Source organism: Spermophilus citellus (genome assembly GCF_964194105.1).
Source record: "Spermophilus citellus genome assembly, chromosome: 10".
In the NCBI taxonomy this organism is placed as follows: Eukaryota; Metazoa; Chordata; class Mammalia; order Rodentia; family Sciuridae; genus Spermophilus; species Spermophilus citellus.
The window spans coordinates 94,343,735-94,360,262 of NC_138197.1; the positions used below are offsets into that span (position 1 = coordinate 94,343,735).

Consider the following 16,528-nt stretch of genomic DNA (forward strand, 5'->3'; position numbering starts at 1 on the left):
AAAAAATTATGCAAGAATACTTGTTGGAATAGGTGCTGTGTCACTGAGAACCACTGACATGAAGGGTTAAGATTGCAAAACCAGCTACAAACCATATATGGAGAAACCGATTTCTTAAAACTTGTGATGAACTCATGTTCTGTTTTCCGTTTGCTCAAAGCTGAAGTCAGCTATGCTTTGTGAAGCCGGCAGCTGAAGACAGAGAGGAGAATTCTCTCAGAAACCCAGGCTCTGGATTTAGTTCCCTGCGGCTTTGTGCCCACCGGACTGAGCATGCGGGTCACACTTGCTACTATGACCTGGCTGATTTCTTTTGTCTATAGTTATTCATATAAGGTAAATACCTTGCCAGATATTGAAAATGAAGATTTCATCAAAGAGTGTGTTCGAATACATAACAAGTTTCGATCAGAGGTGACTCCAACAGCCAGGGACATGCTATACATGGTAAGGAGAAAAAAACAAAACAATATTTGTGGCATAAGTCAATCAAAAACAGCTCAGGTATTAACTTTGGGGACATATTCTTGGTAATCTTGGATGATTTTTTGCTTATGATTAGTGTGTGCTGTAAATTCACAATCCGTGATTAAAATGCAGTTTAGCCCTTTACTCACCACATCAAAAGCAAGCACCACAAGAGCAGTGTCGTTCTCTTTTGGGGCCCTTTCCTTCCTCATCTTGGGGAGACTTCTTTATTTTTTTGGTTATTTTCTTCCCTGTTAATAGGATTCTTTCGGTTTCTGTTTTTTTTCTTTTCTTGACTCTAAGCTCACTTTTTCTGTTGCCTTCTCAGGAAGGCAATGTGGATTCTAGGGTAAGGATGGGATTTTTGATTCTGGGTTTGAATCCCTGATCTGTGACTTTGAGCTGGTTTGTAGCTTTTCTGAGCTTCTTCAGATGAGGGGTGTTGTGGCTAATAAATTGCATAGACAGTGAAACAGTTTATACTATCTTGCACATAATTAGGCTTCAGTGAAACGTTGGTCTGTCTTCCTGGCTTAGATGCTAAATTCCATCAAACCAGATTATCGTTATTTCCTCAGCCCTAGTTATTGCTAGAAGACTGTGTTTAGGGAAGATCTACATAGCATCACACCTCATGTGCCTTTTAAATCCCTGCTGGCTCACACCACTTACATTGTTGTGGAAGATTCCATTCTTGACTCCCATATTGTTTAATAATTCCTTTTGCAGACTTGGGATCCAGCACTAGCCAAAATTGCAAAAGCATGGGCAAAATCTTGTCAGTTTAGACATAACCCACAGCTGAAATCAAACAAGATGCACCCAAACTTCACTTCACTGGGAGAAAATATCTGGACTGGGTCTCTATCCTTATTTTCGGAGTCTTCAGCCATCTCAAACTGGTATAATGAAATTAAAGACTATGACTTCAACACCCGAAGATGCACAAAAGTCTGTGGTCATTACACTCAGGTAAGTATTGCCTGATGGTTTTGCTTTGTTTTGTTTTGCTTGTGGAGCTGAGGATTGAACCCAGGGCCTAGGGCATGCTAGGCAAGTACTCTGCCACTGAGTCACATCCCCAGCACTGCCCCCTTGTGTTTTTGAAACCATCTTTTCAAGTAGGAGGAGAAAACTGAAATCTGATATTAGGAAATATAAAGAAGGCCAGTGCCCCTGTAAATATGTGTGAGTAGACATAACAGTCCTAGTTCAAAGATAATAATAAATGAAATAGACTCCAATACCAGAGGAAATAATTCTTGAAAAGTTAAATGGACAAAAGTGATATGTGAGGACCATCAATCTGGAAAAATACTAAATACTAGTACTGTATGAGATAACTTGCAAACATTATATTATTTAAAACCTTATAACATCTGATATCTGAATCTGAACTTTTACTAGCTAAATGATATTGAAGAGGTAACTTCTTAACCTCTTTGGTCCTGTTGGTTTGGATATCATCCCTTTATGGGTCTGTGGTGAGAACTGAATTAGGTCTTCAATGTAGAGAACTAAACCCTACAGTCACTGTAAAAGTGGTTGCTATAGCTTTGTCTTCCCAGACACTAGGGATCTCTGGGCCTCTCCCCATAAGTAGAGTCCTCTTTTCAAGTAGGGGCAGAATAGGGTGGTCTCTTAATGAGAACAGGTTAAGATCATTTAGAAGGGGCTCTAATAGCTATTTTGTGTCTAAAATATTAGCCCTCTCTTTTCCACCTAGATATAAAGCAACAATTTACAAATAAGTTCAGTTAATTTGGGAAGATCCATCTCTCAAATCTGAGGCCTCTGTGGCATAAATTTAAGTTTCCTTATCTTATTTTGACTCCCTGTAATGATAGATATTATGCCTTACTTGAATATGCATGCAGAGGTTAGGAGTCTGTTCTCAATTTAACTGTATTCTAACCTCTATATATTTTGCATGCAGAGCTACTTGTCAATCATCTGAAGTACCAGGCTCATTCATACACATTATATACCTTCTACACCTTGTTAATTTTGCCTGGAATTGTTTTCCTTTTCAGTTGACTCAATCTTCATGAACCAGCTTCTATTTTTCTTGCTACATGAAGCCTTGCACACACACCCCACCCTTGGCTGGAGAGTTGTTCTGTCCTCTTTGCTCATTGGTACCTTGTCAGTAACTGTGAACAACACTAGCCAAGCACTGTAACACATCCATTTACACATAATATCTCTTCCAAAATATGACCAACTTCTGAGGGCTAGGGACCAATCCATACTGTATCCCTCCTTCCCTGTCTCATTCCCTACATGTTTTCCCTCCCACTTTTCTTGAGATTATGCCCTAAAAATATGTTAGCATATTGTTGACTTAGGCTCTGTTTTCTAGGACTCCGGAGTGAGATTTGTACTTTGAAGGCAGCGAACAAAGGTTAGATCCATCCATGGGCTAGTTTCCCAGAAGTAATATGGAAAAGGATCTGATAGCTTGATTAGGAGTCCATTTTTATTTTTATGAGAAATATTGCTGATAGATTCAAGATCACTCAATTGCCATTTTAAATTCATGCTAGCAATTTACCTCGAGTGGATATAGTAACTCCTGACTTATCCTCATCTTCTGTTGAAAATTGAGCTATTTATAAATTTTGGTCCATGTTGGCTGGTTATACAGAATAAAAAGAATAAATTCAGATAAATTATCTCCCCACAAAAGGTTTAATATTTCTTGGCATGTTAATTTAACACTTTAGCTTTATATTCACTGGAGACAGCCTATTATTAAGGAATAATTTTAGTGTGGTAATATAGAAGATCAATCAAATCATATGTTTTGTTGCTGCCAGTCCATTTTGGAAAAATTTGAGAACAGTTTGGCAGTGTAGATTACTTGGGTCTGATAGTGCCAGAGCTTCCCACTAGATGGCACTATTCGTCTTATTTTTGTTTTTAATCTCGATTTCCCCACACATTCACCCTCCTGAAATTTTTTTTACACTCTTACACTTTCATGCAACAATGAAAATTTCACAATTTCTCTGGCAGGTCTTATGCTGTTATGATATTATCATGCTTCTGATAATGATTCAGATGGCTCCATGCTGAGAATTGAAAGGGTAAAGATGGTGGGAAGAAATTGTTAGAGAAAAAAAAAGAGATATGGCTCTCCCATATGGGTTCCCCTGATGCAAAACTTGTTAGAAAGTATAGAATCCCTAGGTTCTGGATGGATTTCATATGGAAAAACACTCTGAAAGCATCTTGCTCAGGGCATATACTGTCCTTACTGTACTTTGTGATCAGGCAAAATTAGCTCCCAATCTCTCATCTACAGAAAATAGTGTCAAAACACCATTAAAAAGAAGCCAAGTGCTTTGCACAGGGCCATTTGGAAAGATGACCTGAGGGCATCTCTGGAAAAGGTAGATCCTACCCATCACAGGATGTCAGGTACTAAAAAGTATAAAATAATTTCAAAGACTTTCCTTTGAGAAGACAGCCCCATGGCACCCTGCTGACACAGGGCCACTCAGGGAATTGTTTTCCCAAAATTTTTTACCTTGTTCAGTCATCAAGGCACTCAGAGGACACTGGAGCCATGGTTTAAGTGTGTCTGGTGCAACCCAGGCTGGCAGCAGTTCTTAGAGTGGTCAGTGTGATGGTGAGTATATAGACATGCGGAATGCAAGAGTTACGGTGTCACGGAGGCTTCCATCAAGATTTCAAAGTAAAGCCCGGTAGGCCAGGCAGTGTGTGATAGTGTGCAAGCCCCTGAAAGCAGTCTCTTACAGAATGATACATGAAGCTGGGAGAGTGAGCCAAACCACAGTGGAGACCCCAGGAAGTTAGAGGTGCCAGGAACGAGGAATGCCTGCTGAGGGAAGCTGAGGCAGCAAGTAAAGCCAACCTGTGAGGGTGGTCATGTGGGCCATATTACAACCCCAAGATAGCAGGGGTGGGGCTGCCCAAATTGTTTGGAGCTCACATCACACCACCCTGTCCACCAGATGTTAGACAGGGAATGATAGGATTTGATGTTGTCTGCTAGTTTTAAATCTTGTGTTGGTCTAATTCCTTTTTTTTTTTTTTTTTTACTTAGTCCTCTCTTTTTGAATGGAATTATATATCCTGTGCCATTTTTTATTAGTGTTATTGTAGGGACTCATAGCTGTTTGCTTTGACTCTCAGAGGAAACTTTGGACTTTTTGAACAATATTAAAATATTTGGGACTCCGGTGACTCTTGGGATGGACTAAATGAATTTGCAATAGGAGACAGACATGAGTCTTTGGGGACCAGGGGCAGAATGCTAGAATTCAGATCTTGAATGTCTCCCATGTGTTAAAGGTTAATACCGCCTGTGGTGGTATCAGGAGATGGGTAAAATGTTTAGTATTGAGGTCTAGTGGAAGGAAGTTAGATCATTGAGAGGTATGCCCTTGAAGAGAATATTGGGATTTGGCTGCTTCCTTTCTTTCTCTTTGCATTCTGGCTATTATATGCTCCTTTCATGATGTACTTACTATGTTGTCACAGGCCCAAAGGCAACAGTCAACTGTCCATGAACTGAAACCTTTGAAACCATGAGCCACCGTAAGCCTTTCCTCCTTATTCTCTCAGGTGTTTTTGTCACAGGGACAGAAAGTTGACTAACATACCAAGTAAAACATATAATAAATGCTAACTAAAATTTGTACACTTTTGGACAAAAATAGCATTAAAGATACAGTATTACAAACATTAAAAATACTTGAGATGTAATGACTCTATGGAAGGAAGTACTCAAAGACCAAAAGATAAAACATATCAAGCTAAGGTGAAAGCCAGGAACAGAGACCACATTGAACCCAGGTAGCATGTGGAAGAATCACCGGAAGAACTTGTTCAAATAGATTTTAAGGACAATTCCAGTGACTTTGATGCCAGAGTTCTGAGATGAACCCCAAATTCTGCAAATCATCCCATGCAAGATCAGCTTGAAATCCAATAAATAAAAATTCAGAAAATATCAAAGTAAAACAAAAATAATTGAAAAGCAAAAGTTTAAGAATCAAACCTGGGGAACAATAGCCACTCCAAAAGCTAGATTCTCTCGGTAAGATGGAAGCCTAAGCAACTTCTATGCCTCTGTAGGCCGGGGTTCCCTGTAGAGGATTCCTTGGAATGTGATATGCAGAGAAATGTTCCTCAGGAAATACTCCATTTAGACCACAGAGAAGGGACTATCCCTTTCTAACAGAGGGTCCTGCTCCTCTTCTCTGGGATGTTGGAAATGCCTTTCCATTTCCTCTGCAGTGGTCAAATCAAGAGAAAAAGACAGTCTGAAAAAGCAGCTGTCCTCACTGGTACTATGATCACGTCCCTAAATACTCCTTCACCTCCGATGCCACATGTAAACCCTGGGGGAACTCATATTGCATTCGCAGCCCCCCTTTCCCCTCACTCTTCACTATTTTCCCAGGGAATAATTTTTTTCTGCAGTCACCCTGGCCATGGTTTAATTCTGTGAATGAATCTTTTCCTCTTTGGGTTCACATGAAGTATTGCCCTCTCCAGCTCCAACTTGCTTCCTTGGAAAAGGGCTCCATGCTACATATGCCCTTAGAACCCTTCACGATGGTCAACACTCTTATGAAATGGTTGCAGGACTGATTTCCGCTATATTTTTGCAAAGGCACCTGCTGGCTCTAGCTCATCCACTATTACACCCCCATATTTAGCACAATTCTTATCACAAAATTACTCAACAAACTATGGTAAAAAAAATAATTTAAAATGTAAATCAGTACCACTGTAAAAAGGAATGCATTTAATTGTTGGCTTGTCTTCAGCTACTGACTCTTTAAATACTTTGTTTAGTCGTCTCTGACACCAAACACTCTTTGTCAGGTAAAGCTACATAATTTGTGGGGCCTGGTGCAAACTGAAAATGTATACTCCTTCATTCAAAAAGCAAGGGAAAAGTCCCACTGCTGGTGCTAGATTATGCAACAGTTTTGATTAACCAAATACGGAGCTCTTTTGGGCCTGGATTCAACTTCCCAGCACAGGCTGCTCTCCCTGAAGCTGTCTCCACTTTTGATTTCCCTCCACATCACAGACTACTTTTGCATCTGATTTGCTGCTCTTGCCTTTTTCTTGGTCCCAAGCTCTGCTTTAATTTTTCATAATCTATTTCTTTGCCTATGTGATGTAATCTAGCCTCATGTCTTTATACCTCTAACCTTACGCTGTTCACTGAACTGAAAATGGTTAAGTCCAGCAAATATCCTGAATAGAACTGTTGCCCATGCTCCTACCCACCTTGCTTCTTCCCTAGTTTGAAACATTTCAATAAATGTTGCTTAGGTGCCAAACTAAAATGCTTCCCACATCCATAATAAAAGCAAATCCTTCCACCTACGCTTCTAAGCTGAGCCATGAACTTGATCAGTCCTCAAGAATGCCATCACCCAAGTGTGAGTTACCATGCTTCATTCTTGTAACACTGAAAAAGCCTTCAAAGTTACCTCTTTGTTAAAGCACTTACTACCATGCTCTTTTCAGTGTCTTTACTTCCTAATTGCTACTGGGTTCTTGCTAAGATATGATTAAAAAAAAAAAGTCACTCACCTACAAGAATCTCCACCGTTGGTTCCCCTGCCTTTGAGCTAATTGTCTATGACTCTCCCCCACTCAGTAGATCAGGCTCTACTTGCCTTTATTCTGCCAGTCTAATATATTAAGGAAAGACTGCCTCAGGGTCTTTGTTCCTGACAGGGCTCTACAGAATGCTCTTTCTTCATTGATGAGGTCTCCTAAACCATTAGCCTCTATGTTCTACCCTCATTGTTCATGTCCCAGTTCAAATGCCTCCCATTCAGAAATGGCTTCTCTGAACACCCCTGTTAAATCAGCCCCCTTTCTCCCCACTGATCACTCTTTATTGTTAACCCTGTTTTATTTCTTCATTGTAGTAACTCAAAATTATCTTGTTTATATGTTTATTTCTCTCTCTCAAACACATACACACAGACTACCACCATCACCACCGATGACAGTAATTATAGATCTTGTTTCCAGCTGAATTTTGAGCACCTGAAACTTCCTTGGTAATGAGTACTTTAACTAAATAGAGCAAATATAGCTTACCATGTTTAACCACTGAGCCACATCCCCAGCTCTTTTTATTTTTCATTTTGAGGCAGGGTCTTATTAAGTTGCTTCAGGCCTAATCATACCCAAACGTTCATTTCACTGTTTTCCTCTGTGTTAATATCCTCATTTATTTTCAGGTTGTCTGGGCAGACAGTTACAAGGTTGGCTGTGCAGTACAGTTTTGTCCTAGAGTTTCTGGCTTTGAAAGTCTTTCCAATGGAGCACATTTTATATGCAACTATGGACCAGCGTAAGTGCCTGAATTAACCTCTTTCTAAAAGTTAATGTTATATTTTAAAAGTATTCATCTTCATTTTAGAAAATCTAGTTAATAAAGTATAGAGAAGAAAATTAATATAACTCTTAATTACTCTGCCCAGAGATCTACTCCATTAACATTCTGGTACTTTTTTCTGTGTTTCTATACTCTTTTTAAATACACATATTTTTAAAAGCAGCAAGACTCAAGTGTTTATCAGGGACACAAACTAGTCTGATATGGTAATAACACAAGATGGGACAATTTTTTATTAGTTTATTAAAAATTTGGCAAATTTTATAGAATCTTCTAAACAAAAGAACTAAAGTTCTTCAATTTATATAACTTCATACTTTTGGTAGTTCTGTTTTTTAAATGAAAAATGTTTTCACCCTTTGCAAAAAGTGGGAAGTGACCTTACCATAACCTTAAAAGAAACACATAACATAATAAATAATAAACACACATAACATACCCAGATACATGTATAGGTATGTACATTTGTGTATTGTAAAAAACTGTTACCATGCTGTAAATACAAGTTTTGTATTTTTTTTACTTAAAATTATACCATGTCTTTGTCACTTAATTTAAACCTGAAACTCAATTTCAATAATTATAAAATCATTGATGTTTTATATAATGCTTACAATATGCCAAGCACTGTTCTGAGTAATAATTTACATGTATTTAATCTTCATTAAAAGTTTAGGAAATGTAAAAAAAAAAAGTTGCACCTTTATCTTGTTTTGCAGATGAGGAAACTGAGGCATGGGCAAAGGGAGTAACCTGCCCTGTCCTACAGTTAGTAATGTCTTGGCTGGCCTCTGATCTGGCTGTCTATCTCCGTTTGTGCTCTTGATAGTTAATAAAACAGTTAATCTCAGTGAAGAATTTAGATTGTTCTGTATTTTGTGATGAACAACTATAGTCAGAAATATTCAGTCACTTTTATGTTCCTACAATTCCTAGGAGTAATACTAGTAACTTGACCCTTTTTAACTTTTTAATACCTTTTACCAAATTACTTTTCATGATCTATTTTCAATTTATACTGGGGATTGAACCCAAGGGGCTGCTTAACCACTGAGGCACATCCCCAGCTCTTTTTTATTTTTCATTTTGAGTCAGAGTCTCATTAAGTTGCTTAGGGTTTCACCAAGTTACTGAAACTGGCCTAGAACTTGTGACCCTCCTGCCTCAGCCTCCTGAGTAGCTGGAATTATAGTCATGCAACATCACACCCTGGCGCATTATAAGTATTTTCTAACTTGAAAGAAATTATATTTGTTTTCTTTTGCATCTCTGATTACTAATGATGATAAAATCTCTTCACCTGATTGTCTATTTATATTCCTTCTTGGTAAATCATATGATCTGCCCATTTTTCTTTTAGAGTGTTTTTTTTTAAATGATTGATATTAGCTGTTTATATTTTAAGGTTTTTAAACCATTCACCACATATGTAACATTGTTTTCTTTAATTTGTTGCCCTTGAGTTTTGTTTGGAGGGAAGGGAACTAAAATCAAGTATCCTTCAGAAAAGAACAACTTTGACTTAAGATTCCATCATTGGAAAATAAGGAAAACCAAAGAAAAGGTAGACAAAACCTTAATTCAACCAGTGATAGTTTTTCATGACAGTTTAATGGTTAAGGTACAGTTAATTTACCATGTGACCAGAGACAAATTAGTTAATTCTCTGAATCTGTTTTGTTGTCAAAAATCAAAATAATAATAGCATCTATATTTAGTGTAGCTATAAGAGTCATAGAAAGCTATGTAAAAACACCAAGTATGTATAATGCCTGGCACTGGTGATTGTTCATAAGTATTTATTATTTTTATTCTCATTATTAATTGCATGTGTGAATTCTAGTACAGAATCACTTTACTTACTTTTGGTTATAAACATTGTTGTGAAACTTATGTTTGAAGTTATGTTTCTATAAAAAATTGAGTTAGCTTCATACATTCATTTATTCAGCAAATATTTCTTTACTAAACTTCAAAGAAGAGAAGCCAGATGCAGTCTCTGCCCTTATTTATATTTATGAGGCAGATCAATAAATATATATGACTGCATTAAAATGGGGAAACTAAGAGAATATAAATAATACTCTAATAGGAACTACCACTGGAAAAGGCCCTGTTTAAAATAAAATGATCAGGGAAGGACATTCTGTGATAATTTTAGCTTAGGTGTGAAAAATGAGAAGGAATCAGATGTGAGAACTGCAGGAAGAGTTGTGCAGAGGGGACAACAACTGCAAAACTTACATGGAGAGGACTTTGGCAAGTTTGAAGCATGGACAGAGACCAGGGTGTTAGAGCATTGAGTGAAATGAATCCAAGGGGAAGATGGCAGCAGAGATCTCACAGGGCCTTGTAGATCATGGCGAGGGTTAACCTTAGTCAAGTCAGTAGAGGAACCCATCAAAGTATCTTAAACAGGGGACTCACGATGAGATCTGCTTTAAATCTGGAGATCAGTCCGTGAAGTGTGGAAAAGGAACTGGAGCGGCAGAAGACAGAGGGGCCAGTTAGGAAGGTCTTCATTTCCTTCTGCCTTCTGAGGCCTTTTCTTATATCTTCAAAGCCATATGCCCCCACTCCACATAATCCAGTATTTCCCCAGTGTTTCTGAGAATGCCTCAGAAGGGGAATAGGATGCTTAGTTCTCCAGTCACCTGTACTTCTCTCTTCTTCATTCCCCTGGGCATCATTCAGCAAAGCCATGGTAACAGATCTCTACCCAGAGTGGTTAGTGGAGAACAGGACAGTAACACAGAGGAGGAAATAACCTTAATTACAAGAACAGTAGCTAGTATGGTTTGGCCATCTCTGCCTTGGGAACCCTTAATCATATTTAACTTCTCTTCCCCAGTGTCCCAATCTTCTCTCAAGGTACTAGAAAAAAATACTAAAGCTTTCTGCTTCTTCACTGGATAGAATACTTCAGATCTCTTTGTCATAATCACTCTCACTTAGACAAACCCAGGTCTTTCTAGTAGCATGCTTTTCCCAAATGCATTCTTCACTTTACCTACAACTCACAACTATCTTGTTTTTAGCTTATTTTTAAGTAGCAATGTTTTCCTTCTCCTTTACAGTTTGGAATGCATAGTTGAAGCATAAGGTAGCATAAATGATTTTGTTAAAACCATCTAGAATTTAAACAATTTAATGAGTATTATGCTTTTTAACAATGAAAGATATTCCAAGACTAACGTCTAATTTGGATCTTTTGTGATTGCTATCAGAATTTCTACTATATTGCTTTGATTATACAGTACATGGATAAATTTCACTTCTGAAGCAACCAATAATGTGATGCCAAATGTGATGCCAAATGAGATTAGAACATATATCTTGGATTGAAAAAAAATGAGGTGTTAATATAAAGCCTCTAACTGGGGGCTTCTTAACACTAGAGTTAAATGTATAGTTTTACTGGGATGGGAGTTCATGAACATGGTTCAAAAAAAAATTAAAATTCCTTCCACTGTGAATGAAGACAACAGACTAGGCTTTTTAGCACTGTGACTCTGTATTAACAATATCTGTGTCTTTGAAAATAGTAGTTATTTTCACATTAACTCTAGTTGCTGCAGATACCTAAAAATATTTATGATTAACATTGATTTGAAACTACTTACAACATTAGAACCTGCTAGATCTGGTTTAATACTTAATAGAAAAGCACATATTTCTATATCATGATTCTTTTTTCAACATTTTGATGCTTATTTCTGTTTAATTAGTTTCCCACGTTCCTACGTATTTTATGCAATTAAAAATCATCCTATTTTAAGAAAGAGTCCATAGGATTTACCAAGCTATCAAAAGGCAAAGAAGAAGAACCGCATTCCAAAAGCAGAGTTTAAAAAATTAGGGCAATGGTAGATTTGCTGATACAATGTACCAAGCCTGTCAGCATTGCTACTCTTTAGGTGCTCATGGGAATATAAAATGTTTATATATAATTTCACTTTCGGGGGCTGGGGATGTGGCTCAAGCTGTAGCGCGCTCACGTGGCATGCATGTGGCCCGGGTTCGATCCTCAGCACCACATACAAACAAAGATGTTGTGTCTGCTGAAAACTAAAAAATAAATATTAAAAAATTCTCTAAAAAAAATATATATATAATTTCACTTTCTATCAGTGACCTTGGTCAGTTATTTGTACTGTGCCTAAGCCATTAGCTATCTAATAGGGATAAATAAAAAACAGTAAAATCCTCATAGAAATGTTGTGATTATCTCATTCAAGGATGCTTAAAACAGTGCCTAACACATAGTGAATGACCGATATTTAGCTATTATTCACAGATCATCTTTTATGTGAAAACAACCTGTAATTCAGAATTTCCTCTGTGTGTGTGTGTGTATTTTGAAAGGCATTTCCTATCCAATAAAAACGATGGTGGCTAGGTTGAATAATGAGTGTAAATACAGGTCATGATAGCTTTCATGAGATGGGCAGATTTTTGGATGACAGCAATTACACAGGCCAGAAAACAGTAAAGGAAGCACAGCCCTGATGTCAGACAAATCTAGTTTTCCTCCTGACTCAGGTATGTGTAAATTGTGATTTGGAGCAAGTCACTAATCTCTTAGATCCTCAGAAATAAAAATAACTTCCTCCCAGAATTGTCAGAAGTGAAATAATGTAAATTAAGAGGACCATTGAATGAACCCTACACATACTAGTAGCTTTCCATGTATTTCCTTTTCTTCACATGTTATTAACTACTGGTTGCTTACAAGCTCTCAATAATTTTCACTTCCACCTTATTATCATTCTGGATCTGGTCAAGGATTCACAGTAAATTGTAATTGGAAACAAAAACTCTACTAATAGACAGGCTTCTTCTGCTTTACAGAGGAAATTACCCAACTTGGCCATACCAGAAGGGATACACCTGCAGTGCTTGTCCTCCAGATGACAAATGTTTACAAAATCTCTGTGGTGAGTAAAAGGAACAACCCACAAATGAAATAATGGAATAGAAACCATTATGCCTTTCTCTACGGTTAAGAGTGTAATTATTTTATCCTAATAGCTGTTTTTGAGGAAATTGGCATCGAGGAGTAACCAACCCAATGGCTTACCGTTCTAGAAATAAATATGTTTAAGAAAAATTTGAGATATTCTTTAAGAAGATCTTTTAAAATATCCTTTATTTTCTCAAGGTGTGAAGGGAAACCTCGAGTAAGCTACTATGCAAATCACATAATACTTTGTGCCTTTATCTGTAACAAACTCAACTGCTCAGAACAGCAGGGCTGGGGTGGGATGCTTAGGATAGGACAGTGAGCCCAGTTTTACTGCATAAATTTTCATTTGGAAAAAAAATGTTGCATTGCTTACATTTCCTAAGATTCCTTTCACACACAAAATTAGGATTCTTTTAAATTGCTGTTTCCTTCCTATTTGTAAACATTAAACTGTAAACCTTACTCCAGGCATAGGGGCACTTTCTGGATCAACTCTCTAAGCCAGTTATTTTTCCCTCAGTACAACTATTTTTTTTTTTTTTTTTATTCCACTCACATCAAGTTTGTTAGGAAAACCCAGTAACATGTATCCAAAATGCAACTAATCTCTTCTGAGAATACAACATGTTAACCAAATTCTTTTAGAGTGTTACAACAAAGCATACATATATACACAAGTGTGTATCCGTGTGTAAGTTTCTTCCACATTAGGCAGTATAATATACGAGTTAAAACCATAGATTTTAGAACCATATGCCAGTTTCCAGTTCAGTGTCCAGTTCTACCACTGTGACCTCAGGCAACTTTCTGAACCTATTTCCATAACTATAAAATGTGCTTGATAGTATCACCTCATGGGTTTGGTGAAATAACTTAGGGTAAAATCACATTTTTCCTTTAAAGTTTCTACATAATTAGTAATGCCATCACAATAATATTGCTGACAGTTTGTTTTTGATCTTTGGAGCTCTAAACTTGAGATGGTCTCTAATCTTGGGAGATAAAACTCAGATTAAAGCTCTAGTCCAAGAATGAAAATCCCTGAGCTCCTAAGGGTAAAAGCACATGCTAACTTGCATATTTACAAGATATTGTAAAACATATCACCCATTTACCATAGCATCCTCCAGATTAATTCTGCCACTAATTTTCAGAAAACTCAATTTTTCTGTAAAATGTTGGCTTCCTTGAAAGCATTCCATTTTTCTGCACTAGCGGGGAATGACAGGATTTATAATTTAAAAAAATGAAAGGATAACCATCCCCATCCCACCTTTTATCCTGAAGTCTGAGTAGGGTAAAGTTAGATAAAACCTTTTATTTAACAGATTTCAACTCACAAATTATGGCAAACACCAGAAAAAAAAAAAATTGTTCATAGTCTTCTAGATACTATCTGTAGTTCAATAAATACCAAGAGGCCATACCAAACTGTTTTGCAACACATGTCAAGCACACCCGTGATACAAAGGTAATTTTAGCTAGTAGATGTATATTTGTTGAATATTTAAAAATATATACAAGAAAAAAATAATTAGAATATCACACCCTTGAATTCATGGATATAACTGCAAAAAGTTAGGGTAGCAGCTTCATGGTAACTCAGCACAAAGCTCACTCCCAGGTATGATGATGTTCAAAGATGCTCACAAGTGCCCAGAGGGCTAGGTTCTTGATGGCTTCCATTACAGGAACCCAAGAGCAACTGATGTACAACTGGTGTGGAAAAGGTCATTTAATAAAACAAAAGATCAAGAAGGTTAAAGGCAGTTGTGGGACTTATTTCCTCCCAGTACTCTGAAATAAAAAATCTAAATAAAGCTCAGTAAAAAAAAAAAAAAAAAAAAAGAGCATAGTTACTGCTTTTAATAAGCCAAAAGTCCTAATGATGACTTAGTGATAAACTGGAATGGATGAAAGAAGCTACTGTCCCTTTAGTATTGATTCAGCATTCACAATATCGTTGTTCTCAGGGAAGGACCCATTCTCAAGAAAAATATTTTGATAAACTGCTCATGTTGATTATTTCTAATATGATTTAAATTTTTAAATTTTTTTAACTCTTGATTGTATTTATTATCTGAAGGATATAGTTATGTAAGATAATTTTCTATTTATAATAGATAGTTTCCTCTGTATAAAAAGTTCATATAAAAAGCAGACTTAAAAATACAATGTTAGTACAGTTAGGACAAAAAAATTCTTTTGGTGAGGATGTGGGGGAAAAGGTACTTTCATACACTGCTGGTGAGACTGCAAATTGGTGCAGCCACTATGGAAAGCAATATGGAGATTTCTTGGAAAATTGGGAATGGAACCACCATTTGACCCAGCTAACCCTTTCCTCAGTCTATACCTAAAGGACTTAAAAACAGTATACTACAGGGACACAGCGACATCAATGTTTACAGCAGCACAATTCACAATAGCTAAACTGTGGAACCAACCTAGATGCCCTTCAATAGATGGTTAAAAAAAAAAATGTGGCATATATACACAATGGAATATTACTCAGCAATACAAGAGAATAAAATCATGGCATTTGCAGGTAAATGGGTGAAGTTCAAGAAGATAACGCTAAGTGACGTGAGCCAATCCCAAAAAACCAAATGCTTTCTTTAACATAAGGAGGCTGATTCATAGTGGGATAGGAAGAGGGAACATGGGAAGAATAGACAAACTCTATTAGGGCAGAGGGGTTGGAGGGGAAGGGAGAGCACATGGGGTTATTAATGATGGTGGAATGTGATAATCATTATTATCCAAAGTACAGGTATGAAGACATGGATTGGTGTGAATATATTTTGTATACAACCAGAGATATGAAAAATTGTGCTCTATATGTGTAATAAGAATTGTAATGCATTCTGTTGTCATATATAAATAAAAAAATTCTTAAATCATTTGAAAATCACTGCAATGAAGTCAATAGTTACACTTTATTTTTTTTAAATAAAAATCTTACCTGTACCTAACTTTTTTTTTTTAATTCTCCCCGACTTCACAGTTAATCCAAAGAGAGACAAGGTCACACGTATGTATACACATCCTAAATTGTTTCATTAAGCACTATGTAATTTATGTCATTCCATTATGAGAAACAATGTCTTAGAGGACTTTCTATGTTTATTTCACAGGTTACTACTCTCTTGTGGATCCAGCCTGGCCCATATTTTTACGAAACAGATACACATCTCTCTTTCTTATTGCTAATTCAATAATTCTAATAATGTCCGTTATAATTACCATTTGGATAAAGAAAAAATACCCTAATTTAAGTATTTTAGACTAATGCAGTCTGGGGGGGAGGGAGAGATTTATTCATATGGCTTTTTAAAAAAAGTAAAAATTGGGTGTATTTCTAATTTCCACTTTAAAACATTATTTTTAAAAAATACACTGCTGCAGTAAAGACTTGCTCAAAATAAAAATGGCTCAACTTCCTATTTATAGAATAAACTCATCTTTACTTTGCACTTTTTTTATGAATAAGCATTGTTTTCAGGTTGCCACCACTGGGCTTTCCATATGTAATCTAGTTCCTGTGCTTTAGTTTAGCTTCCAAATCTATAAAATTAATGAGCTAGACTTATGTGATTCTAAGTTAACTCCAGTGATTGGTGCTTCTTACATGCTGCTTTAGCTCAATATACCTCGTTTCCCTGTTCTCTTGCAATTTGGTATCTTTC

At 36.7% G+C, this 16,528-nt stretch overlaps 1 protein-coding gene across 1 annotated transcript; it reads left to right on the top strand.

The window, feature by feature from the left end:
- The first annotated feature begins 165 nt into the window (after nt 1-165).
- On the top strand, nt 166-16,509 carry GLIPR1 (GLI pathogenesis related 1). The gene is made up of 6 exons (XM_081312024.1): nt 166-447; nt 1,198-1,440; nt 7,716-7,828; nt 12,725-12,810; nt 15,847-15,873; nt 15,977-16,509. The coding sequence occupies exons 1-6, from the start codon at nt 274-276 to the stop codon at nt 16,129-16,131; spliced, it is 798 nt and encodes a 265-aa protein (XP_081168150.1). The 5' UTR covers nt 166-273; the 3' UTR covers nt 16,132-16,509.
- Nucleotides 16,510-16,528: the final 19 nt, after the last annotated feature.

Coding starts and splice junctions, on each gene's coding strand:
- GLIPR1 (XM_081312024.1), top strand. CDS start 274: ATGCGGGTCACACTTGCTACTATGACCTGGCTGATTTCTTTTGTCTAT. Junction 1,441..7,715: donor TCTGTGGTCATTACACTCAG/GTAAGTATTGCC, acceptor ATTTATTTTCAG/GTTGTCTGGGCAGACAGTTA. Junction 12,811..15,846: donor ATGTTTACAAAATCTCTGTG/GTGAGTAAAAGG, acceptor CCGACTTCACAG/TTAATCCAAAGAGAGACAAG.